Source organism: Vombatus ursinus, unplaced genomic scaffold (genome assembly GCF_900497805.2).
Source record: "Vombatus ursinus unplaced genomic scaffold, bare-nosed wombat genome assembly UNPS02014778.1, whole genome shotgun sequence".
In the NCBI taxonomy this organism is placed as follows: domain Eukaryota; kingdom Metazoa; phylum Chordata; class Mammalia; order Diprotodontia; family Vombatidae; genus Vombatus; species Vombatus ursinus.
The window spans coordinates 5,839,298-5,865,366 of NW_020954556.1; the positions used below are offsets into that span (position 1 = coordinate 5,839,298).

At 39.9% G+C, this 26,069-nt stretch overlaps 1 protein-coding gene and 1 long non-coding RNA gene across 4 annotated transcripts in view; one reads left to right on the plus strand and one right to left on the minus strand.

Annotated features, from left to right (window-relative positions):
• Positions 1-8,389, minus strand: part of LOC114045279 — a 15,429-nt gene extending 7,040 nt beyond the window's left edge. Inside the window, exons 1-2 of the long non-coding RNA XR_003569360.1 lie at positions 8,304-8,389; positions 7,702-7,866 (exon numbers count right to left, since the gene is read on the minus strand). This is a non-coding gene — a long non-coding RNA (uncharacterized LOC114045279). The remainder of the gene's footprint in view (positions 1-7,701; positions 7,867-8,303) is intronic.
• The window catches only part of KAT6A (lysine acetyltransferase 6A), a 151,539-nt gene continuing 133,772 nt past the window's right edge, over positions 8,303-26,069 (plus strand). For 2 of the 3 annotated variants that reach the window (XM_027865162.1, XM_027865164.1), the window contains exons 1-3: positions 8,303-8,388; positions 10,611-10,704; positions 10,972-11,910. In XM_027865162.1, the coding sequence (XP_027720963.1) occupies positions 11,311-11,910 (600 nt within the window). In that variant the 5' untranslated portion in view covers positions 8,303-8,388; positions 10,611-10,704; positions 10,972-11,310. The remainder of the gene's footprint in view (positions 8,389-10,610; positions 10,705-10,971; positions 11,911-26,069) is intronic. The other variant, XM_027865163.1, reaches the window with a different exon arrangement.

Here is a 26,069-nt window from a genome sequence, read left to right on the forward strand (position 1 = left end):
GGGGGAGAGAGAGAGAGAGAGAGAGAGAGAGAGAGAGAGAGAGAGGATGTTAGTGGGGACTATTTTCTAAAGATGTAAGAGGATGGAATCAAGAATGCATGTAGACAAGTTTGCCTTGGTAAGGAGAAAGGGTTACCTCTTTATCTAAGACAGGAGTGAAGGAGGAAGTAGTAGGGGAAGATATCCCAGTGATATGTGATTATGAGATGAGGAGGGAGAGAGAACTCTTGGCAAATGGCCTCAATTTTCTTTAGTAGAGGGGTTATTTGATTCTCCTTTGCCTTAACATTTTTATTGTCCTGGGTTAAAACCTCATGGAATCTTATCAATGAATCACTCAATATATGTTTTACTGGAGGCCAACAGAAAGAAATGGTGATTTCACATTTCACAGTATCTAAGACAGGCCTGTAGTTGGTCACAGAAGGTCATTTAGGGCCCTTTTGTAAATATCAGACCCCAGTGGAGAGTGTCCCAACCTAAATTCACTCCCATAGCTCATTAAGCATTGTAAGAGAAGCACCATTCTAAGGGATCAATCATGTTTACTCTGGCTTCGGTGCATCTCACTTGGTCTTCAGAAGACCTAACTTGGAGTCTCAGCTTTACCACTTACAGGTTGCATGGCTCCTTAACCTCTTTGTGCCTCAGTTTCCTCATCTGTTAAATGCGGGATAACAACACATTACCTACCTCACAGGACTGTTGTGAGGAAAGTGTTCTGTAAACTAAATATAAGGCTTTGGTATGGTTTCCTATTCCTGGATTCTTATGAATTGGTAAGTCCTACTCAGTCACCTAATTGAGATATGGCTACAACCTTGGGTCTTTGAAGGCCATGTTGTGGAACATAAGCTCTGGCAGGTTTTACCAAGCTAGAACAATTTAGAGTAAGGTCTTGTCAGGCTAAGTCTACTGGTTTGAGTGCCAGTCTAACCAAGAATGAAGAGGCATGTCACCAGTAGGTTGGTTGCTAGGTGATGACTTCTTTGGCCATGGAAACCTATGAAATAAAGAAAAAGACAAAATTTAAGATGGCCTTAAGCCCTGAAGTAGGCCTTCTACTCACATGTCAGGGGCTCAGAACAAAAATCTTGTATGCTGCTCAGAGTAAAGCCATTTGACAGTTCTAAGGACTTTGATGGGAAGAACTTATTTATTCTGGGCCCTCAGTAGCTATGGCTTGTAGCACCTTCAGGAGCAGATGGTAGATTGCATCTTTACAGGGGCTGATTGCTTCCCAAGATGATGGCTGAGGGCGCTGGACTGGAAGCATTGCTATTACCAAGGCTCTTCAGTTCAGGGTCCTGGGCTTTCTTACTGAGGTCTGAGGGGAAGTGGTGGTCAAAGTGACGGTGGTGGTTTTACTTGACTGGCACCTGCTTCCTCCTGTCTCTCCCTACAGGTATCTTGCTCCGTCAGCAAGGATTGCCTGCCAGAGTGGAGAAAAGTAGTAGAGATGGCAGCAGATATACGAGTAGAGGTTTCAGTATGGTAGATATTGAAGTGTTCCTTCCCTCATGCTTCCCCAAGTTTCCAGATGGAGAAGCAGGCTTACTCCTTGCTCCTTACTACCAGTTCTAGACTGTCCCTTTGTCATTGCTCAGCAAATGCTCCCCTTTACAAGTTTACTCTGTCTGTCCATACTGCCCAGTTCAGATGCTTGTTACAGTCATCTATTAGCCTCTAGGTTATTCATTCCTTTTTCAGGGAGTTCAGTATCTGGCTCATAGTCTTCCTCTCCACCATAACCCATACCCTTTGGATCTTGAGTAAACACATGATATCTCCTCAAATATCTTAGTCTTCCAGTTTATCAACCTCAATTCTTTGCTCCTGGTCGCCATTTTCAGACTCTCCCTCTATCTACCACCATCATTCATCAACCTTTCTTTGTTGAGGTTCGTGCTATTCAAATTTATTACCCAATCTAGATTTTGGCATCTTTTATCTATCTATGCCCAGAGATTCTCTTGCCCTCATACTAGTGGACCTCAACACACATATTAGTGATTCTTAAATATCATAACTTCCAAGTTCCTTAATCTATTTAGTTACCATGAACTACTCCTCCATTTTATGCTCACAAAGCCATGCTGACTGGGTCCACTACAAATTTATGCTATCTAATCTCAACCAGGCCCTCACTGAAGTACAGAAATCCTCTAAAATCAAATCACTATGCCCACTTTCCACTATGCCCACTGTCTGTTACAAACCTTTTTGTCTTTCCTAAATCTTCCCATGGCACTCTCTCCTCTACCCTCTTAGCTAAAGACTTCAATTCATACTACACTGAAAAAATTGAGGCCATTTGCTGAGATCTCCCTCTTCTTTCCTCCTCATCTCATATCACTTAGATTTCATCTCTACTATCTTCTCCTTCACTCTTATCTTGGCTTAAGAAGTGGCCCTTCTCCTCACCAAGGCAAACCCCTCCACATGCATCTTTGATCCCTTTCCCTCATGTCTTCTCCATGAGATTGTCCCTACTAACATGTCTTTTTTAAAAAAAAGTATTTATTTTTAATTTTCAACATTCATTTCCATAAGATTTTGAGTTCCAAGTTTTCTCCCCTTCTCTCCCCTCCCCATACCCCAAAATGGTGTGCAATCTGATACAGGCGCTATATATACATTCATATTGAACCTATTTTCCACATTAGTCATGTTGTAAAGAAGCATTAGAACCAATGGGAGAAACCACGAGAAAGAACACACACACATACACACACACACACAAGAAAAAAAGAGAGAGCAAATAATATGCTTTGATCTGCATTCAGACTCCATAGTTCTTTTTCTGGATGTGCACAGCATTTTCCATCATGGGTCCTTTGAGTTGTCTTGGATCCTTGCATTGCTAAGAAGAGATGAGTTTAACGATGGTTAGCCATTGCACAACGTATCTGTTACTGTGTACAATGTTTTCCTAGTTCTGTTCACTTCACTCAACATCAGTTCATACAAGTCTTTCCAGGTTTTTCTGAAGTCTGCCTGCTCATCATTTCTTATAGCACAATAGTATTCCATTACATTCATATACCACAACTTGTTCAGCCATTCCCCAATTGATGGGAATCTCCTCATTTTCCAATTCTTTACCACCACAGAAAGAGCTGCTAGAAATATTTTTGTACATGTGGGTCCCTTTCCCATTTTTATGATCTCTTTGAGATACAGACCTAGAAGTGGTATTGCTGGGTCAAAGGGTATGCACATTTTTATAGCCCTTTGGGCAGAATTCCAAATTGCTCTCCAGAATGGTTGGATCAGTTCACAACTCCACAACAGTGCATTAGTATTCCAATTTTCCTACATCTTATCCAGCATTTACAATTTTCCTTTTTTTGTCATGTTTCCACTAACATTTCTACTCTCTCTCTAACCTTCATTCTTTCCCTATCTATTGGCTCCTTCAATGGTGCCTACAAACAAGCCCATGTTTCTCTCATCCTTAGAAAACGCTTGCTTGATCAAATAAGGGTCTACTCAGTGCAAGCATTTTACCAAATTACTTGTGCCATACTCCTTGTGCCAAAACTTTCTTGTCTGGCTCCTGTTCCCTTATTTATATTGTAACTCTATTACAATGTAAGCTCATAATGTAACTTGATTAGAATGTAACAGCAGGTAGAGCAGAATCTCCAGATTTTTCTTACAGGACTTGTATATGCCAATTCATATCATAATTGTCATCACCATTATCATCAATAGTGAGCATTTATTGAGGAGTAGAAGTAGGCCTTGGGGATTTAAAAAGGCATATCGATAGCACACAGTTTCTGTTGTTGTGGGAATAACAAAATCTAGTTGGGGAGATGGGGAATGTCTACAATATATGGTAGTATATATCAAGTGCAAGGTGAGTGGTACAGATAATAACTATTTGAGGAATTCAGAGGAAGAAATGATAAGTGGTGCCCGGGGCAGTCGAAAAGTCTCCAAAGAAAAGCTGGTATGTAAGTGGGGCCTTGAAGGATGGATAGGACTAAGAAAGGTAGGGTGACAGTGGTTAAATAAATGGCTAGAGCCTAGAAGCCTAAATGTATTGCAAGTATTTAGTGAGTTGTGTTCTCAGCTCCATGCTAGTTTGGAAGGATTTAGGAGATGTATTGCATTGAACACTTGTTCTGGAGTCAGGAAGATGTGAGTGAATTCCTCACTGAGGGTCACACAGCTAGTGTGTACAACTTTATTTTCTCAGGCTTAGTTTCCCAATATGTAAAATGGGCATAATAATAACACCTACCTCAAAGGATTATTGTAAGGGTCAAATGAAATAATATATGTAAACTACTTTGCAAACTTAAAAGTGGTATATAAATGTCAGTTATTATCATTATTAATAATATTAGAAATGCAACAAAGTATAAGACATTCTTTTGGGCATTGTGCAAGTATTCAGAATACAAAGAAAGGCAAAAAAAAGACTCTAAAGAAACTCATTGTTCAATATAGGAGATAACAAGTAAATAACTATGTATAGATAAGATATATATAGGTTAAATTGGGGATCATCAACAGAGGGAAGGTGCTAACATTAAGGTGGATCAGGAAAGGCTTCTTGTAGGAGGTAGAATTTTAGTTGGGATGTGAAGTAGGCAAGTGAAGGATGAGAAATCAGGCAACAGAGATAAGGAGGAAGAGAATTCCAGATGTCAGGGGATAGACTTAAGTTTGAATAATGCAGATTAAACATAAAAGTGTGTATGCATACATTTCCTCCCACCCCCCAAGAAAGATGGGTTGCTAAACATTTACCCCCACATTCCTGTATTGCTCTAAAAACATTGCTTGAGCTCAGGAGCATGGTAGGAGGCTCAAGGAATCATCACTAGACTAGAGGCCTGGAGACTGTAGGCTAATAATAATAGTTGGCATTTATATAATGCTTTCAGGTTTGAAAAATGCTTTACATCCATTATCTTATTTGAGCCTTACAATACCTGGGAGTATATAAAGACTGGAAAAGTATGAGAGGGTCAGGTTTTGAAGGGCTTTGAATGCCAAAGACAATTTTCTATTTCATCCTAGAGGTGACAGCCATTGGAATTTATTAAGCAGGGGAGGGGTAACATGGTCACACCTGTGTTTTATGAAGATCAGTTTGACAGCTGAGTGGAGGATGGACTGGAGTGGGGAGAAACTTGAGGCGGGGAGACCAACCAGCAGGTCATTGCAATATCACAGGCTTGAGGAGAGGATGGTATTTACCAGGATGGTAGCAGTGTCAAGGGAGACAAGGAGGCATGTATGAGAGATGTTGTAAGGACAGAATTGACAAGACTGGACAACAGATTGGATATGGGATGATGAGAGGGAACAAGGAGTTGAGGATGATACCTTTTGAGCCTGGGTGACTGGGAGAATGGTGGTGCCCCCAAGAGTAACAGGAAAATGAGTTTAGGTGTAGAGATGATATATAATAATAGCCAGAGATGGAACTAGCACAGGGTGATTGGGCTTGTGTTCCAGATGCCACTGTCCCATGCAATACTTCCTCATGGCTCTGTTAAAGGACCCTTTTTGGGGCTGCTAGGTGACGTGGTAGATAGAGCACTGACCCTGAAATCAGGAGGACCTGAGTTCAAATCTGGCCTCAGACCAAACACTTGACACTTACTAGCTGTGTGACCTTGGGCAAGTCACTTAACCCCAAATTGCCTGCCAAACCTCCCCCCCCCCAAAAGGACCCTTTTTCATCAGGATAAGATAGACTGTACACCCCACCAAACTCCATCGAGAACTGATGATTCACCCAGGATAAGCTGCCTGACCTGGGGACCTCAAGCCAGACTCACAGATTAGTGTGAGATCAGTGTGGAAGGTGGTTTGCTTTTGACCTCACTGAGCCCCTGCCACCTGAGTATATTCAACTTTTGGCTCTCCCTCATAACCATCTTCTGCTCTCCCTTCATTCCTTCAACAAATATTGATTAAGCAACTACTATGTGTTAGACATCAGGAAAATAAAGACAAAGATTAATCAGGGGTCCCTTAGGTGCTTACATTCTAGGGGAGGGGGGATGGGAAACATGTACATAAAAAATTAAATGCAAAAAAATCCTAAGTTAATTTTTGGGGGGAGGGCTCTAGCAACTGTGGTGTCAGGAAAGCTTTCTTTAGGAAGTAACACGAGCTGATTTTTGAGGAAATCTAGAGATTGATTCTACAGAATTGTAGTGAGCATAGAGTGCTTTCTAATTAAGGAGGACAGACAGTCTTTGCAAAGAGCAGAAATGGAAGGTGGTATCTTGGGGATGGTGAGCATTCCAGCTTGGTGAGAACTTGGAGGGGTAGAATGCTTGATGAAGAGGGAGAGTGACCTTCTATTTTGCAGCAGTGGAAAAATCACTGGATTTAGATGGAGGATCTCAGTTTGAATCCTGCCTTTGCCACTCCCTGCTTGTGACCCCTCTGGCACATTTCAACCTTCTGGGCCTTGGTATTCTCATCTTTAAAGTGCGGGAGGTAGATAGAGTAGGTAACCTCTGAGGTCCCTTCCAGATCCAAATTAATGACACCAGATTGATTTTTCTCAGACATCTTCCTTCTTCTGCAACTTAGCCTTCCCCTGAAGACTCTTGGCATTCTCTCCAGGGCTGGCTTGCTCTCTTCATCACAACTCCTTAATGCTCAGGACCAGGAGGAGGAGTTAGCATACTTCTTCCCCCTTCCCCTGTCTCTCTCACACCCTCCCTCTTTCTCCATCACTCAGCAAACACCTTTCAAACTTTAAAATTTATTCCAGTCTGTACAGATCCTTATTGCTGTCCTTTATGGATCTCCAGGACACTCTTCCTCTTTCCCAGTAAGTTCAATATCTAGCTCATGGTCAACTCCATGACCCTTGCCTCCCAATTCTCCAGCCTCCTCTGTTACTTCTGTTCTAGTTTATCACAACCTGATATGAGTTAACTTACCTTAGAATATTTCTCACCCCCAACACCCACCCACCCACCTCATAGCTTCCATCTCTCCCAACTGAATTTACCCCAGGTGCTAGAATTTCTAGTTAGGAATATAACAGTAGATGGCTTTTACTAACTGCTTTATGATTGCAAATCACTTTACTGACATCTTATTTGATATATCCCTGAGAACTGTGGAGCAGCAAGTCATATTATCCTTACTTTACCGGTGAGGAAATTTGGTCTCAAAAATGGGTTTCTCCATTTGTAAGTGCCTTGCTCAAGGTCACAAATGAAGGAGTTGGTATGCACACCCAAGCTTTAGAATTCCAAGTTCAAGTGTATTTTCCATTGGATCGTGCTACAGGCTTTGCTTTTAAGGAAATTGCAATTAACGGTGAGGCTAAGATAAATACAAAGGCAGTTGCGATCGGAGGTGTTCCCGTGCTGTACCTCACAGACTAATTGGTGAGAATCAGGAACAAAGTTCGTGGCCGGGAGGGTGCTGGGAGGAGTGAGAGATCACAGCCTGGCAGCATGGTGGGGGAGGGGCGCTGGAATGGGGCAATGAAGGAAAGGTGAGGAAGACCCATTCTCAAAGTCCGGTAAGGAGAATCATTTTAGGTAACGGGAAAACTGAGGAGAGACAGGGTAGAGGTTGGACCAGGGCAGAGAGGAAGGGCACCTGAATGCAAGAAGCATTGGTTTTGGAGTCTGAACTCCGTTCTAGTCCTGGCTAGATGTCACCTTAAACAAAGCACTTGAGCTGGGGCCTCAGTTTCCTCACCTGTAAAATGGGGATGATAACATTTGCATCTTCATTTTCAAAGGGCCGTGAGGAAAGCACTTTGCAAATGAGTTTGTGGCAGTGTTGGAGCGCGAATCCCGGGTACACGGCAGCTTCCAGTGCCACTGAAGCCAAATCCAACCCCCAATGCCTCAGTCTCCCCATCTGTTAAATAAGAGATAGATCAACTCTTTCTTTTTCTTACTCCCCGCACTACCTAAAGGGGGTTTGGAGGTAGAAAAGAGGTCCCAATTGTTGGTCTCCCTCCACACCAAGTCCTCCTCCCACTTTGGCTTTGGCCTTTTGTACCGGCCTCACGTGACCCTCTAAGCGGCTGTTTCCCCCCCCCCGCCACGCCCCGCCCTCTGGCCCTTCCCCCTGCAAGGCGCCTTCGCCCTCCCGGCTCTTCCGGCTCCCCGGCCTCTCCCCCCCCCTCTGGCGCTCACCCTTCCTCCCTCCTCCCCCTCCGCCGCCTTTCCGGCTCTTCCCACTTTCTACCCCCGCCCCCCGTCCCCTCCACGACCGCCGTTCCCTCGCGACCACCCCCCTCCCCCCGCGGCTGTTCCGCCGCCCCGCCTCCCCTCCCCCCGCCCCAAGCTCACTGTCTCCAAGATGGCGGCCGTGTCAGTTTGGGGCATCTCCGCCGTCCGGCCCGGGGCCCCGGGATCCAGGCTCTCCACCGCCTCGGTAAGTAGCTGTGGAGCCACCCGGTGCCGCCTCCCGCCGCCGAGTCCGCGGCTGAACCGCCTCGGGAGCCACCTGGCCGCTCCTCGGGGTCCGCGGGCGGCTGCAGGCCCCGCCGCGGCCTGCGCCGCCTCCCGCTGCTCTGCGCCAGGCCTCGGGCCGGGGCGCCACGGCCGCCCCCTCGCGCCGAGCCGGCGTCCGGCTTCTCCGCGCGCCGGGCTGCTTGCGCCTGGCCCAGGCCCCAGCCCCGGCCCCGCGCTCTCCGGGCCTTCCGCCCTGCCACCCGCCGACCGGGCCCGGGTCCCGGGTCCCGGCCCCAGGCCCGGGGGAAAGGAGCGAGCGGGCGAGCGAGCTGGCTGGCGGGCGGGCGGCGCAGGCCTTGGAGCCGCAGGCTGGGCTGGGCTACCCCGGGGATCCCGCTTCGCCGTCCCTGCCTCCTCCTCCTCTCACCTGCCGCCAGCCGCCAGCCGCCTCAGCCCCGGGCTCCCCTGTCCGCGGCCCGGCGGCCGGCGGCCGGCGCCGCTGGGATTGTCTGGGGACGGGGGCCCGGCTGCGGGGGGCGGGTGACAGGCGGGCGGGTGTTGTGGTGCGGAGGAGGCAGCACGTGTGTTGTGGTGTCTGTCGGGCTGTCAGTCCCAGTCCGGGCGGGCGGCGGGGGCGGCGGGCCGGAGTTGCCTGTCAACGCGGAGCTCGGGCTCCGAGGGGAACTGTCCGACCTGTCAGACCCTCCCGGAAGCCTGGGCATGCCCTGCCCCGAGAGGCGCTGCCAGGCTCCCAGGCGGGCGCGGGCATCGGGAGCTCCGGAGGTGTTGGGAATGGGAGATGCTGCTCCACGTGATTTCATTGTTAACTTACTCCTCTGTTTCTGTTTTGACCTGATGGGAAGGGCGAAAGGACTCGTTAGCAAGTAGCAGGGCTTGCCATTTAAAGTTTGTAAAGTTGTCCTTCCCTCTTTCTTTAAACGGTGGGGGTTAGCGGGGAGGGACTTGGAGTGGTGATGCTCATCCAGGTGAAGTGCTGTACTTTCAGATGTGTGGGCATCAAGTTTTGAGACACTCTGCATCCAGAAAGCATGGAAAGAAAACTCTTATTGGAAGATCCGAGTAGTTGTCATTTGCTTACCTGCATGGTTGATTAGCTGGTCACTTCTCAGTTTCTTAAAATCAATCAGAAGCTTTTTTATGTTAGCCCTAACATATACATAATCACATTTACTGGACTGATCCTGTAATTTTTTTTTTTTTTTGGCCTCACTGAAATGAGAAGCATCTGTCTCTCAGCCAAAAAAATAATGTTAGTCGATTCAGGAGAATTGAATACTTTTCTTTTTATATGTATGTCAGTACTTTATCTTTTGGAGGTAATCATTTATCCCCTTTTGACTTTAACATCATAATTAAGAATATTTGCTGAAGACCCATTTTTTTTCTGTTTATATTTACAGTGTAATTTCTAAGTGCTTGATGAGACACTAAAGTAATACTAGTACTTTAAGCCTTAGCTTTAAGTAAAGCATTTTTTTTTAGAGGATGCCAATTTAGATTTAAGATGTATTTTTTTTTTTTTACAATTTCCAGAATGATGTAGAGTTCGTCTCACTAGTGGTAATATTATCATGTTTTTGTCTGTTAGTCTAAGGCATGTTCCTGTCTGGACAGCAGCCTGGGAGTCTTGTAGTCATATTTGTGTGACTTCTCTCTCCCTTATTATAAAACCAGTCATTAATTTTTTTCTGTGCTCAATGGTTGACATGGAGGTTATTTCCCATCCTTATCACTGACCTTTCTTTGATCCTGGACAAATCACTTATCATCTCTGAATTTTACCTGCAGACTGGGTGATAATATTTCCCTTTTGACAGCTATTAGGTCATGTCTAGCTGATGGTTCATAGTTTCTGAGTTTTTATAGCAGTTCAGAATAAAATTATTCCTTGTAAAGTATTTTAAGCATCCAGAAGTGCTAAAAAAGAGTTTCTTGTTTTGGCTTTTATTACTTTAGCTGAGTTGTATTCAGTGTTTTTGTTGCTTCCATGTAGGACACATAATAACATACTTGAAACAAGATTTGTACTTGTTATGTGTAAATCATATTTCCTGTTTCTTCTAATGTGTGAAGTAGTAAAGTTTTTTAAAGTTTGATTATGTGTTGATTGAGTGATTTGACCAGTCTAAAAATTCTGCAATTTTTTTGGAGATAGAAGATTCACTTTTGATTTCATTGCAGGATTCTTTCCACTAAATCTGTCCATTTGCTGAAGTATCGAATGTTTTCTTGGGGGAAGATATCACGGAGCAGCTCAGTTGCAATTCACAGACTGGTGAGCAAGGGTTGTAGAAGATAGCATGCTGGCATCCCTCACAGAACCCTGAAGTCAATGATTGTTTCCAAACTGTGATTGCCTTTTTGTGCCTGTACAGGATTGATTTGAAACATTTTTACTACAAGCATCTTATATCTCTCATAGTGTATCAACACTGTGCCAGGCACATAGGTGCTTATTAAATACTCGATACCTCTATGTTTACATATATTTGTGTATTTTTTGGTAGACTGATAGGAAACTGACATTTTGATTTTCTTTCAGGTGTAAGGTACACATTTTTCTTATGTGAGTCTGGACGTCAAAAGGAGCTGTGAAATGATTTGATTTCTTATACCTTTTGAGGAAAACCTATCTCTGCAGTGCTCTTTAGGAATCTATTGGGAAGTATGCAGACTTTTCAAACGTTAGATTGGTTTGGTTTTTAAATTAGAAGCTGGAAAAGTGTTCTTGTTTGTGAAAGGAGGAGGGATTCAGGCCAGAAAACTGTATGCTATGGTTAACTGGTTTCCAGCCTCCGAGAATCTTTTTTTCCATGGTGTGAAACACATTCAGCATCAGGATAAGGGATAACGACTCTATGGATATACGGAATTCTTCACCATGGTAAAACTCGCTAACCCGCTGTATACGGAGTGGATTTTGGAGGCGATCAAAAAAGTGAAGAAGCAAAAACAGCGTCCTTCAGAAGAGAGGATATGCAATGCAGTGTCTTCGTCCCATGGCTTGGACCGGAAAACTGTTTTAGAACAATTGGAGTTGAGTGTTAAAGATGGAACAATTTTAAAAGTCTCCAATAAAGGACTCAATTCCTACAAAGATCCTGATAATCCTGGGCGAATAGCACTTCCTAAACCTCGGAACCATGGAAAGTTGGATGGCAAACAAAATGTGGATTGGAATAAACTTATCAAACGGGCAGTTGAAGGCTTGGCTGAGTCCAGCGGTTCAACCTTGAAGAACATTGAACGTTTTTTGAAAGGTCAGAAAGATGTGTCTGCATTGTTTGGGGGCAGTGCTGCCTCTGTCTTTCACCAGCAGTTACGATTGGCTGTCAAACGTGCCGTTGGCCACGGCAGACTACTTAAAGATGGACCTCTTTATCGGCTCAACACTAAAGCGGCCAATGTGGATGGGAAAGAGAGTTGTGAGTCTCTTTCCTGTCTACCTCCTGTGTCTCTCCTTCCTCATGAGAAGGATAAGGTAAGTGTCATATGCATTAGCATTCTTTTATGACTGATAAAATAAGAGGATGCAAATACACATAACTGGCTGAGTGTATTATTATGTAACATTGGGATTTGGGATCTTTTTGCAGTTATCAACCCAGTGTTTTGTTTTCCTTGGGTAAGTTCTATGTGGGATCTTTAATAGATAATAATTTCTTTCCTGGCATTTGGAAATACTTAATTGTTAATACTCATTTGGGTAGTAATGATGGTAATATGATTCTGCCTCAAAATACACATTTTCCTGGGTATTTAGATTGTCATGAAAAAGGAAAACAAAACTTTAAAACTTTTGAGAAGTAGTTCCTTAGATCTGTTTTGATCTGGAAGATGAGCGCTAATCATTGAATACGGGAGAGTGAAGGAATTCTAAATCTGAAGCCTATGCTGAGTGTCATGCTTATACTGAAATTGTGACTGGCTCTCATGGCAAAGAGTAATATCTAAGGAAATTTTGCCTCTTGGTCATACTATAGTTTTCAATGTCAGTCTTAATAAGTATTCTGCTCTCTTTATCATGGTCTCTGTTACTGTGTTAGCATGTTTTCAAAATCCTGGTTTAATTGATGAGATAGTTAAATATCCTAGTGATTTGGAATTGCAATGGAAATATGTTTTTTTTAGTATTGATTTTTGCATTTCACACCAGCATAACTGAAAGTATATCTTCTTTGAAAGTGTATTTTATTTGTGAACATTTCAAAGATAACAATGTAGGGGTGATTTGAATTTGTTTCCTTAACTATATGTGTGTTTCATTTATTTTCCACATTGTTAGCTCCACAAACTGAAATCTTTTAGAATTTGCACATAACACAAATTAGTATAAAAAGTTTCATTTTACTTAAAACCTTGGAGACTGTCTCTAGGATCATTAAGTTAAAAACTGAATGAGTATAAAAATATCTGTGATTTGGCCTAAATTCATGCCAGGCAATATGGCCCACCATGTGCAAGTTTTTGTTTTTTTTTTTTTTGGCAAGGCAAGTGGGGTTAAGTGACTTGCCCAGGGTCACACAGCTAGTAAGTGTTAAGTATCTGGTCTGAGACTGGATTTGAACGCAGGTCCTCCTGATTCCAGGGCCGGTGCTCTATCCACTGTGCCACCTAGCTGCCCAAAGTTTGTTTTGTTGATTAATCTAAGCAGAATTAATTTTAACAGTTCCATTTAACCCTGATAGAATTTTCAAATCCATTCATGGTTCACTTCCCCCTTTACACTTTGAAGTGGCACCATTATTTTTACCTTATTTTAGCCTAAGAAATCAAACTAGTTGAATGAAAAATGGAAATGCTAAGTATCCCATTCATAATATTATAGTGAATACATCATTTGAACATGTGTTGAATATGTAGTAAAAATTCAGGGTGAGCAATGAATTGAAATATTTGATTCCATATTTCAGTGAAATAACAACTTTTCATATGTAAGAAGGATGGTCAAATTTGAAGAATGAAGGCAAAATTTAGATGAAGGAAATATTGAATACTACTATTGCCACCAAGTGATCCATATGTGGAAGTAATTTGTAGTTTGTCCATATTAATTTTTCAATCTGTGTTTCAACACGTGTGTGTTAATACTAGCAACAAAAGCAACTCTAGTTATGCAGATTAAATAAAAGTGGTGTTTATCTTATGAATTAGGACAAGAATGAGTCTTTAGAACCTAAAGGTTATAAAGCTAGAAGAGACTTTATGGATTATCTAATTCAACTTCCTCATGTTGTAGTTGAGGTCTCTTAGCTAGTGACAAAACTGAACAGAAACCAGTTTTTTTTTTTTTTTTTTTGCTCATTCCACTACATCCTGCTGTAGGTATTTCACAAATGGAGAAACTGAAGACACTGAGAAATTTATGGGATCAAAATTCTTATAGATTTGTTTTTGTAACTTGCTCAAGGTAGTGCACAGCTGAGGACAAGGCCTACAAATTATGATTCTGAGTCCTAAGTTCTGGGAATCAGTAGGACCACCAGGCAGAGAAATGAATAATCTTAAAAACTCATTATTGAAGACTGTATGGTCCTTGAGGGCCGGGACTCTGTCATTTTTCATCTTTGTATCCCCAGCACCTCATACAGTGCCTTCCATATGGTGGCAAACTCTTAATAATTCTATATTGAATTGAATTATTGGGAGTTCCCTTCTCAAGGGAAATATTCCATCAACTGAGTTTATATGATTTGAGTGCCTTTTTTTGCCATCTCCTTTCTCCTAAATCATCCTATTGCTGAGAGAACATTTAGAATCTCAGAGGACGTGGCTTTGGTTTCTGGCTCTTAAATTTGTTGGCTGAAGAACCTTAGGCAAGTCACTTAACTTTTCTGAGCCAGACTTTCTTCATCTGTAAAATGGAGATAACAACCCTCATTGGGTTGTTGCTAAGCAAATGTTTTGTTAATCTTAAAGTGCTATGTAAATGTGAGATAAAGCTCTGATATTGCTTAGTAGTCCTTGCAAAGTTTAACTTCGTAGGTAGGACTCATATTCATAAGGTCAAGCAAGAAATATTTACGCTTTTTTATATCACTTTAACACAATGTTAAATTCTGAGTTGACAGAATTTGGACATAAAAAATATTTCAAGTTGAGTAGGTTTTTGTGTGTGTGCAGGTCATTGAAAAACTAATTGTATAGAATGACAGAGTCTAGGAAATTTGGATTGAGGATATCTTTGATACTTGAGAGTCATTTTAACGTTTTTGATAGTGAATTTCTTGAATAAAATTTTCTTAGGGATAAAGAAAAGTTTCATTCTAAACGATAATGCAAAGTATTGTAGAGACTGTACCTCCTTCCCCCTTAGTAGATACATTTTCCCTCTTTCTTTTCTCTTATTGTAGCTGTTTTCTTCCTATCTTCCCCTTGAAGAAGTGTTATATGAAACTGTTTGGGACTCTCTTCAGAACCAAAACAATCGTCTTTGGATAATTATTTTGAGATGTGGAAAAAGAAAGGCATAAATGGGGAATGGTTAGAGTTAAAGCAAGGTATTACCTTCTCTGGAATAGTACTGCCTTATGTCAACTAGATAAAAGTATGGGATAATAAAGTTAAATGCAAGAATCATTCAAGTCGTCCTGCTACTAATGCAGAATTACCTGAGTAGACAGTTTTCATTTTTTCTCTACCATATAATGGTGATATTCTAAAAGTTCTGCTAATAACTTGAAAGCGTTAAAGTATTTGGGTTAACATAGTATAATTGAATGTAGATTTTTGGGCAGCAGAATGACTTTTTTCACCTTGAAATGTCAGTGTCCAGAAAAATTTCCTATTTTAAGTCATTTTCAGTATTCAGGGCTTTAGTATCATGTTCATAAATAGTAAGAACTTGCCTGACGATTAAAGAGTGATTTATGTATTTTAGGAAGAAAATTTCTGAGCTAGCTTTAGAGATTGATAATATATGTCAAGTTAATAGTTATTCTGTGTACTACTTACCATGGGATAATATTAACTGATAATTTATCTGTAAATGGATAATTACATTCCTTTGGCATCTATAGTTGATAAGCCATTTGTACTTTCTTTTCCCGTATTAAGTAACAAAATCAGGGTTATATTTAGTCTTCATGAAATTTTATATTTGAATATCTTCTTTCTTTGAAGATCATTTCTGCACGTTAGTTTTTATGATAGTTGCATTTGGGGGATTGGGAAGCATGATTTTAGTAAAGGACCTTTATTTCAGGTCCACCTTTTTTTTTTCTTATGTCCTAGGGAACCTAGGTTGTTTGGCCTCTAGTCATTTTTGGTTCTCTTTTTCTTGAACAAGTCCATTTTCTACTACTAAAAAGGTACATTCTCCTAAATGATGTGTACTTAATGTATATACTATAAAAAACAATAAAATACATGATTTTTTTTGTCTTCTGTATTTTTAGAAAACTGGTTCACTTTATAGATAAAGACTGCTGAACCCCCTTTGGAGGAGGTTGGGAGTGAAATTTTGTCTAAGTGTGTGGTATACTGGAAACAATATTGCAATTGAAGTTAGCAGACCTGGTTTCCACTCCTGGCCCACTCACCTGTGTGACCATTGGCATCTCAATTCATATATACTTTTTTTAATAGTACTTTGTTTTTCTTTACCACACTCTCCTATCTCCTACATGAAATATGTGGTAAGAGATGATTAAATGGCACATACTTATTTTTTCTCTGTCATAAAATTGTAGTGACTTTTTAAATGCAACAAACTTAAAATATTGATATGAGTATTTCTGCGTTTTATTCAGTCCAGAAGACTTTGACTCTTTTATTATAGTGTATCAAATCGTGGAATACATAGCTTACTTTTCTATAGCGCTTACACAGAGTACTTTGTTATAATAAACATGTGCCTACTCCAAGTATTATTATCTCTACTTTAACAGATAACAGAAACTGAGACACATAGTCCAGGTTATTTGATGTGCCAAAAGTTATTTAGTATCAGAGTCTGGACTGGAACAGATATCTTCTGACTCTAGGACCAATAATCTTTCCACTGGGGCATATTGTAAAGTTAGTTGATAAATGAATTCCTTGGAATAAAGTTTTATTTTGCTTAATTTTTCAACTGGAAAGGAGAATGGGGACAGAGATGTCCCTGCATAAAGTGTCGATTGGATTAGTTTTCTATTTGATTATTAGCAAAAAGATAATTCAGAGTCATCAAATACAACTTATACACCTATCGAATGACTTCTGTAGACTGTCCAAGGGGTGTAATTTTGTTGTATTGACTACTACTGCAAATAAGTTGACCATTGACTGGGGCTTAGGCCCCAGATTTTGATACAGTCATGTTTGTTGCAATGAGATTTGACTTTTAACTTATTGACAATTAAGAATAATAACCAAGGAATGTGAATCCTGAAGAAATTGATAGGGTTTTTGTTGTTTTTAAAAGCAGGCTGTTTTATTATTGACTTTATAGTAAACTTATTTCTCATGATCCATTACAAAAGCATATCTTAGGTAAGAATAATATAGGTAAGTATACTAATTTGCTTTTTTTTTTCCTGATATTTTATCACTATGACTAGTAGAAGAGACTGAGTGGTAGCTGTTTTTGGATTGAGGGATGTGTGTTTTTCTCTGGCTGGCAGCTTGGCAAAATGATTGTTTGGTGTTATGTTGAATTCTTGTTTTATCAAATATGTTCAGAATAGTCAACAAATTATATGAAATGACACAGTAGTTACCAAGTGAAGAGACATGTTTTTATACAGTGTTTTAAAATTGCTTAGAAGAGCAAATATGCTGTATAGTAGAAATAAATTGGAATGCTACCTTTTAAAATTAGATTTTAATTCTTGAGCTTTGGGGGTCACTGAATAATTATACTGAAAATGAAAAAGACTGTGTCAGTATGCACATAAATTCCAAGTAGGGAAACTTTTCTTAACCATATATCATCAATCTTCTGTTATCCACAACAGCAGGGAAGTAGTGACATGGTTAATTTAGGCTTTGGAATTATTTTGGTTTTCTAGTTGATTTATCCTCAGTACTATATTTTATTAACATTAATATTACATGTTTTACATTCTTCTTCGCTTGCTTGATGATTGGGGGAAATGGCTGAAGATTGTGCTGGTTACAGGGGAGAAGTTGGCCTGGTATTAAAAATTGGTTGCTAACAATCCTCAAAGTGGATGAAACACAAGTGAATAAACAAGAATTTGATTTTCTTTGCATAACTATACTTTTATGGCCTAAAGAGCTAGAATATTTTTTCTCAGCTGGAGATGTTGTGTCTATGATTATTTAAAATTACGTTTTTCTTAAGTGTGGTTGTAATCCCTTATGCCAGCTTTGCAAATAGTTTAAGACCTATTTCTCAATGTTTTTAATCAATGGTATATCTTGAATTTTCCACCATTCTAGTCACCCACTTAAACACTGTTAAAGACATTCATGTCTCCAGTACATATACACATCCAGCCATCCTTTCTCCACCATGGTGCCTATTTCATAGAATCATAAGGGTATAGATTTAGAGCTGGAAGGGACCTTGGAGATCATCAAATCCAGCTTCCTCTTTTTATAGATAAGGAAACTGAGGCACAGAGAGGTTAAGTGAATTATTTGGGTCATAGTAAATGTTTGAGGCAGGATTTGAACCCAGATCTTCCTGACTCCAGGTCCAATCCCCTACCCACTATACCATGCTGCCTCTTATCAGCTGCTCCAGGTGAGGATTTAAATTCATTACCTTGGCATTTTTTGCCTTTGTACTCTTTTAAAAGTAACACGTGGTAAAGTAATGCTGTGCTGGAACCACCATACCATTTATACTAGCCACCCATCCCTGCTTGCACTAGTGTCTGCTCCCTCCTTCTCCAAAAATTAACAAAATAGAGAAAATAGAGAAAGCTTTTCCCACGTATTGGTTAAAGGTACATAAACAAACATCTGCCTTAACATAATCTTGGTTTTTCATGACAAATTCTCATGAAAAGTGAATAGAAATGAAAGGCAGTGTATATTGAATTTTTCACCATACTTGCTGTCTGATTTTCATTTGGCTCATCCAAAGTTCTTAATGATTTCAGGTATGGAAGCCAGTTTATTTTCACATCAGTCTTATTAGAAAGGAATAAATCAAAGGTACAGATCTACAGATCAAGAAAATATTATTCTTTCAGTATTTATACTACTTAAATTTGTAAGAACATTCTTGATATCCTTCGAATTTTTCCCCCTCTTTTCCTGTCAGATTTCCAGAAACCATAAACTGACTTAGTTCTTATCAAGTTGGTAGAACTTAAACAGGTTCCATTTACCAGACTGAAAATTGGCATATTTTTTATTTTCTGAGCAAACAGATGATTTTGCAAGTCTTTGGAAAATGTGACAATAATATTTTTATGCCATATTTTAAAATACTTTAGGAATGAAGGCATGGTAAATGTAAAGACTAGGAGTTCCGTTCTGATAAAGTTGTTTTTATGTTGGCTAGTCTTGGGTGGAGTCATTGCACAAAGGATTTGTAGCAGATGAAGTATCATAATTAGACTAGGAGCAACTTCACCCTTCTGCTGCCGTTGTCCCAGCTGGAGCAGGATTAGGATTCATTCTGTTGCAGCTGGTTCCCAGGAAAATTAAGGCTGTTCCTTCTGGCTTTCTCCTTTGACAGAAAAGCCATAGCTTCCAACATATGGTTTTCATCACCACTGTACATAATTCTGGAAATTCAAATCCAAAGAATTATTTTCAGCTTTATTAGAGAACAGGTGAATCAGTTCATGATATAATACTATTAAGTCAATCATGGTATCAAATACTGAATTTCTGATAAATTGAAGGATGATATGCCATGCAAGAAATATGACTTTGGGGTGAATAATATTGACTGCTTTTTGACCGAGTAGAATAAACCACATTTTCTTCAACATAGTTTTCTAAAAAAAAAATGCCTGAAAGTATGTGACTGTGTATGTGTTGAATTTGATTCGTGTCATCCATATAAATTTTAAATTCACTTTTAGAAAAAGGACTGGTCTTGTGAATTTTCTAAAATTATAGAATTTTAGATCAGGAAGAGATCTTAGAGATTATGCAGTTTAACTTCATCATTTTACATCTGAAATAACTAAGGCTTAGAGAAGGATTGTGACTTGACCAAAGTCACACAGCTAGTTAGTGTTGGAGTCAGGCCTAGAACCACCTAGGTATCCCAATTTACATTTCGTTGCACTTTCTAGTATGTCATGCTACCACATACATGCCAGTATTCTATAAGATAATAATAATGTAAATAAGATTTCTTCCAACAAAAACCATAGGCTAAACTATAGTCTAGAGATTTTTATGGTTTTATGAACCATAAATATATACCTTGACTTATTTCACTGTTTGAATATAACTGTGGTACAATAATAGGTAGCTGAAACAATTTAGGGGGAAGTCTCCTTTAATATGGAAAGCTAAAAGGATTAGAAAGTTTTTTTTTTAAATTAAAGATTAGAAGGAAAGCATAAGGCAAACTACTGAAGAGGTTGCAGGTTTACATAAATTGTACTAGTTGAGTTTTGAAAAATCCTGCCTTAGTGTTAGAGATGAGATTTCAGTGGTTCTGTAGGATAGAATTGATCTTTGATGGCTATGTATATTTCCTAGAACCTTATATTCTTGAAACTTAGATAACAGAAAGGCTTATCCCAAATGTTCTTTTAATTATTTAGTGAAGTGATTCATTAACAAGGTGATATGTAAAATATGAGTAAACCAGGAGGAGGAAAGCTAGAGTTCATTATTGTGTATACAGCATCTTGACTCTTAGTATGTTAGAGAGATTTGTATTATAAGTGAATAAAAACTACAGAGAATGTTAGTATAATATCAGGTCTTCTGGTTTTCTTGGTTCTTATGACTCTAAATAAGTGATCTTTGTATCACTTTCAGTTGTAGTGTTAAAATTAAATTTTGGAATTAAAAAAAGTTGGCAAAACAGGGTTGAAGTTGGCAGTAATTTTATGGTGCAATAATTGGCTGATTTTAAGGTCAGTAGTGAGACTCTATTGTTAAAGAGAAAATAACTGATGTCTAGGCACTAGACTATCTGGCAGCTAAAAATCTGTGTATGTGTGAAAGAAGACAGCTGATTCCTTTGACCTTTACCCTCTGTGCAGAAGTGGATTCAATGTGTGGGGGTGTTATCATTGCCTGTACTATAGACTTTTGCATCTCCAGGGGATCGTGAACTGTATTTGACCCAGAGAGCTGCTATAAGTGTTAGTTTTTAATCCATTCTTCTTAGTAGAGTGTATGTTTTCTTTTTTCCCAGTCATTCGCTGAACTGAGGTACTTAATGCCTTATGAGTTTCCTAGTACTCGTGAAGCCTTAGAAATAGCCTTTTGCTATTTGAGTGTGCTGTTATAGTGGTTCCCAATTGTTTCTGCTGTTAGGTATCTGACTTCGTTTCAGGCTGGCGTTTACTTTTATACTCATTACTTATTTCCCTTTCTCAAGTACTGTGGTCAGTTTTTCTTCAAACTGAACTCTTTCCTTCTGACCCAGTTATTAATATTTCTCTCCCAGTCAAGCTTCTAAGACTTGGTTGGTTGAAGTAAGGGGAAGAGGTTTTTTTAAAATGTAGTTTTTAATATTCAGCCCTGTAATATAGGGAACCTCTCTTCAGGAAGAATCCTTATTCATCATTGAACTAGTTACATTGCTGGTTGCTTGCATAATGATTGTACCTCAATTTCAAAGCCCACCTAACGAGGTTGCAGCTGCAATTATGTTCCATGATGCTTCCTTTGGGGCAGATGGCCAGGTCATTTTTTTTAGTTGCAGTTGGAGGCTTGTAGGTATCGTTTAACTTCCCTGTGGTATAATGAAAAGAACTCTGGATTTGGAGTTGGAGGACCTGGGTTTGAAATCTACTCTGTCCTTTACTACCTATGTGACCTTCCTCAAGTCATTTAAGCTTTCTGGTTCTTAATTTCCTCTTCTATAAAATGAGGAGTGGACTTCATGGCCTCGAGTATTTTGCCATAATGTGGTGACGGCCTCGGATTCTTGAAAGCTATTTCAGTAGGCTATTCAACAATTAACAAATATTTATTAAGCCTTTACTGTGTGCCAGGCACCGTGCCAAATGCTGAGGATAAAGAGAAAGGAAAAAGAGTTTCTGCCCTCAAGTAGATAACAGTCTAATGGGGGGAGACACAATGCAAACAGCTGTGTACATACGAGCTGTATGCTGGATAAATTGGATGTAACCTCAAAGGTAAGACCCTGAGGGGGGCTGGGAAGGGCTTCTTGCAGAAGGTGAGGTTTTAGCTGAGACTTTAAGAGATCCAGGGAAGCCAGGAGGAAGAAAATTTCATGCATGAGGGACAGCCAGTGGAAAGGCTGGAGTTGGGAGTGTTTTGTGTGTGTAACAAGGAGGCCAGTGTTGTTGAATCTTAGAATAAAGTGTAAGAAGAGAGGAAAGATAAGAGTCCACATTGTGAAGAGCTTTAAAATCCAAACTGATGATTTATTTTTGATCCTGGGGGTAATAAGGAGCCACTGGAGTGTGGGGTAGGGGGAAATGACATGACCATATTTGTGCATTAGGAAGATCACTTTTGGCAGCTGAGTGGAAGATGGACCAGAGTGGGAAGTGACTTGAATCTATCTTGAGTCTGCTAGATCAATTAGCAGGCTGTTGCAGTAGTCCAGGTTTTAGTTGATAAGCACCTGTACTGCAATGGTAGTTGTGTGAGTGGAGAGAAGGGAGCTTGCTTCTGTAAGAGATATTTTGGAGGTAGAATGGAAAGGATTTGGCAGCTGATTGGATATGTGGAGTGTAAGAGAGAAGTTGAGGATGATGCGTAGGTTTTGAGGCTGCATGACTTGTAGGTTGATGGTACCCTTGACAGGAATAGGGAACTTCTGAAGACGGCAGGGTTTTGGGGGAAAGATGAGTTTAGTTTTGTATGTGTCAAGTTTAAGGTATTTCTGGGACATCTAGTTCACAACGTCCAGTAGGCAATTGGTGATGTGACTGAAATTCAGAAGAGAGGTTGGGGCTGGATAAGTAGATTTGAAAATCACCAGCATAGAGATAATTGAATCCATGGAAGCTGATGAGAGATCACCAAGTAAGATAGTATAGAGAGCAGTGTTTCTCAAACATTTTGGCATTTATATTCTTAAATTTTTGAGGATCCCAAAGAGCTTTTGTTTATGAGGGTTATTTTTATTGCTCTGTATAAGAAATTAAAACATCTTAATAGTATTATGAAGATAGTGTTGATTTTGAGGATCACCTGAAAGTCTCTTAGCGACCCTAGGTTGTTCCTGAACCACCCTTTGAAAAACTATGGTATTGAGGGGGAAGAGAATTCAGATGCTATCAATCTGGAAAGACTTTCGATATAGTAACTTTCCTGTCATATAAGAATCTGTCTAACTAAATTGGGAGAGATATAGCACCAGATTAGCCTCAGGATGATGAATTTTTTAACTATAGCAACTTGAAGATTTTCTATTAAATCAGGTTCTGTACCTGAGGTTGATAGACTCCTGTGAATTCAGGGGGTCCATGAACTTGGATGGGGAAAAAGTTATATCTTTATTTCAATGTAATTGGTTTCCTTTGTCATCCTATATATTTTATTTAGTGCATTTAAAAACATTATCCTGAGAAGGGGTCCATAGGTTTTGCCAGGCTGCCAAAGAGGTCCATAATACAAAAAAGATCCATGACACAGGGCTTAAGAATCTGTATACTAAATGATGGAGGGTTTGGTTTGGTGGAAGGAATATCCTTACCACTGAGACCATGAATCCTTGAATCTCTATTTTACAGGTGGAGGATCTAAGACTTAGTGATTGTAAGTACAGATTTTAGACCTGTAATTTGAAAATCATACCATATTTGTCAAAGAATGAAATATTAGGGTATTTTGGTATGTTGGTGGCCAGCACACCAACCACTACCTGCAGTAGCCTGTTCAGCCACTCTGGATCCTTCTGTTGACTATTTCTTGTTGTCTTCCTTAGTCTCCAGGATGATCTTATTAAGTAATTAGCAATTTTTTATTGACCTCTTTTGTTTGTTCATCTGTCATTTTTGGATGTACTCTCCTTCCCCTCCCCAATGAACTTTCACTTGTAAACAAAGAAAAGATAGTTAAGCAAAACGAATAGAGAACATGACTTTTTCTGACAGTATGCAGCGTTCCTCTCCCTTAGCTTCCCACTTGTCTGCTGAAAGGAGGTAGGAGTATTTACTTTTCTCTTGAGCCAAGATTGGACATTACAGTTTCTCAGTGATTGGCTTCATTATTAACTTATTTAGAATGGCATCAGTGCAGTTGGAGACTTCTTCAAACCCTAAGTTTGAGTGGCTTTTGGAGACCAGGAGGACATGCCTTGTATACCTCTCCTCCCAAGAGGAAATGGTTACTTTTACCTGTTCTAGAAACATACATAAGTAATGTCATTTAAAAATTGTTATTTCAATGAAAATTTCTTTAAACAATGGACATTTTTGTTATCTTCAATACAAATCTATTCTAATAACTTGAGGGTCAGATTCCATGTGGACACACTTTGAAAGAGGACTAATGAAAATGCAGAGGTAAAGGTAGTGCATTGGAGACTCTAAGTAGCATGCTTTGCCCAGAATTTGGGACAGAATTTTTTAATAAGGCATTGTTTTTTTTTTAAATATGAGGCAGTTGGGGTTAAGTGACTTACAGCTAGTGAGTGTTATGTGTCTGAGGCCGAATTTGAACTCAGGTCCTCCTGACTCCAGGGCTGGTGCTCTGTCCACTGTGCCACCTAGCTGCCCCAAAAGGCATTCTTTGAAATGGGAAACTTATAAAATAAATAAGCAGTTTAAGAATAGCCCACCCTGGGAGATAGTGTGTAAATGGGTTTTTACTTGAGAGTATTATATCCCTCTAAAGTTTAAGGTAAGTCTTGATGTACTGATTGAAGGTGGCTAGTAGTCTGCATTTTAAAAAGGAATGCCAAAGAGTTAGATTTTTGTCAGAATTTACCTAACTTTGGGGGATAAAAATTGCAGAGACATTATATCTATAGTCATTGAATCCATGACACAGATAAAATTTTTGTCACTAGAAAGGTTTACTAAAAAGAAGAGCAAGAATATTTCTCACGTAACAAGTATGAAATATTTCTTAAGACAATTCAGCTTTCCTTGATTTAATTACACGTTCACCGATAATAATAGCTAATGTGTTTAGAAAGCCATTGTTGTCATTCTCCTCCTCCTCCTTTCTCTTCCTCCTCCTCTTCTTCCTCCATTTCCTCCTCCTTTTCTTCCTCTTCCTCTTTTCCAGATGAAGAAACTGTGTTTGAGAAAGATTAAATGACTTGTCCAGGGTCATGTTGGAATTTGAATCTAGGTCTTCCTGATTCACAGTTTACTTACTGCTTGATCCACTAACTTACATTGTTTCCCAAGTAACCCTGTGCTTAGCAGTTTGGCTTCTCAGGTGCCCTATGTTGGGAAGATGATAGCTGGATAATAGTCATTAGCAGTAGATACTGGGAAGGCATATTCCTCCTTCTAAAATAATAAATTGTCATTCAGATTTACATGTCTTTTGAGTTTGATTGGTGTGAATCAGTTCCACAGAGCAGTGATCACTGCACTTTTTTAATGATGTACCCCTGTCATTAAACTTTTTTGGAGCATGCCCTCCCAATATGTGTATATTTAATGACATTGTATAGATGCTACAATACTGATAATTATAAGACTTTCACCAAAAGTAGAAATTAAAAAAGGATGAGATAAAAATTAAATAAGAGCCACTGGAGTTTGAGTACGGGAGTGACACGGATGGAGCTGTGTTTAGGAAAATAGCTTTGGTAACTCTGGAAGATGGTTTGGTGAAGGGAGACACTTGAGGCAGGGAGAACAATTAGGAGGCTATTGTAATTGCTCCAAAGCAGAGGTGTTGAGGTCCTGAACTGTGGTGGCTAGATAAGTGGCTAGAAGTGAACAGATCAGAGTGATTTGTAAAAAAACGATAAGATTTGGCAATTGATTAGATATATAGGGTGATTGGTGTGGGGAGTGAGGGTATATGACAGTGAAGATGACATTCAGGTTGTGAACCTGGGTGACTGAAAGGAAGGTGGTGCCCTTGACAGTAACTGGAAAAGATGCAATGTAATGAGATCTGAAGTGTAGCTCATAAAGCCAGCCATGCTTGCTCATCTTGTGTGACTCATTCTTGCCACCCTAAACAAAAATAGGTTAAGTGGGAATCGTACTCACTGATCACCACTTAGAGTACCTGCTGTCCTCCAGAGAGGATCTGTGGGATTGGGGATCTGCTGCTGGAGAGCACAGGACATTTTTCCCAGTGATACTAGCACATCTGTTATTGTGGGTGTACGGTAATGGCTAGGTTATGTCTGCCTTAGGAGTCTAATGACTGTCTTAGAAAAGGAGAGGTTGTGAGCTACAGGTATGTATGGAGTGTGGAAAAGTGATTTGCCGAAGATTTTGTAGCTCATTAGTGACAGAATTAGGGATAGAAAGCATCTTCCAGTTCTGACTCCTAGTCTAGTCCAGCTTTCATTCTATTATATCAAATCAACTCTCATAACAAAGCGGAAACTTGAGCATATTTGGAAATTCTTGTTAAAAAAAGTTTGAT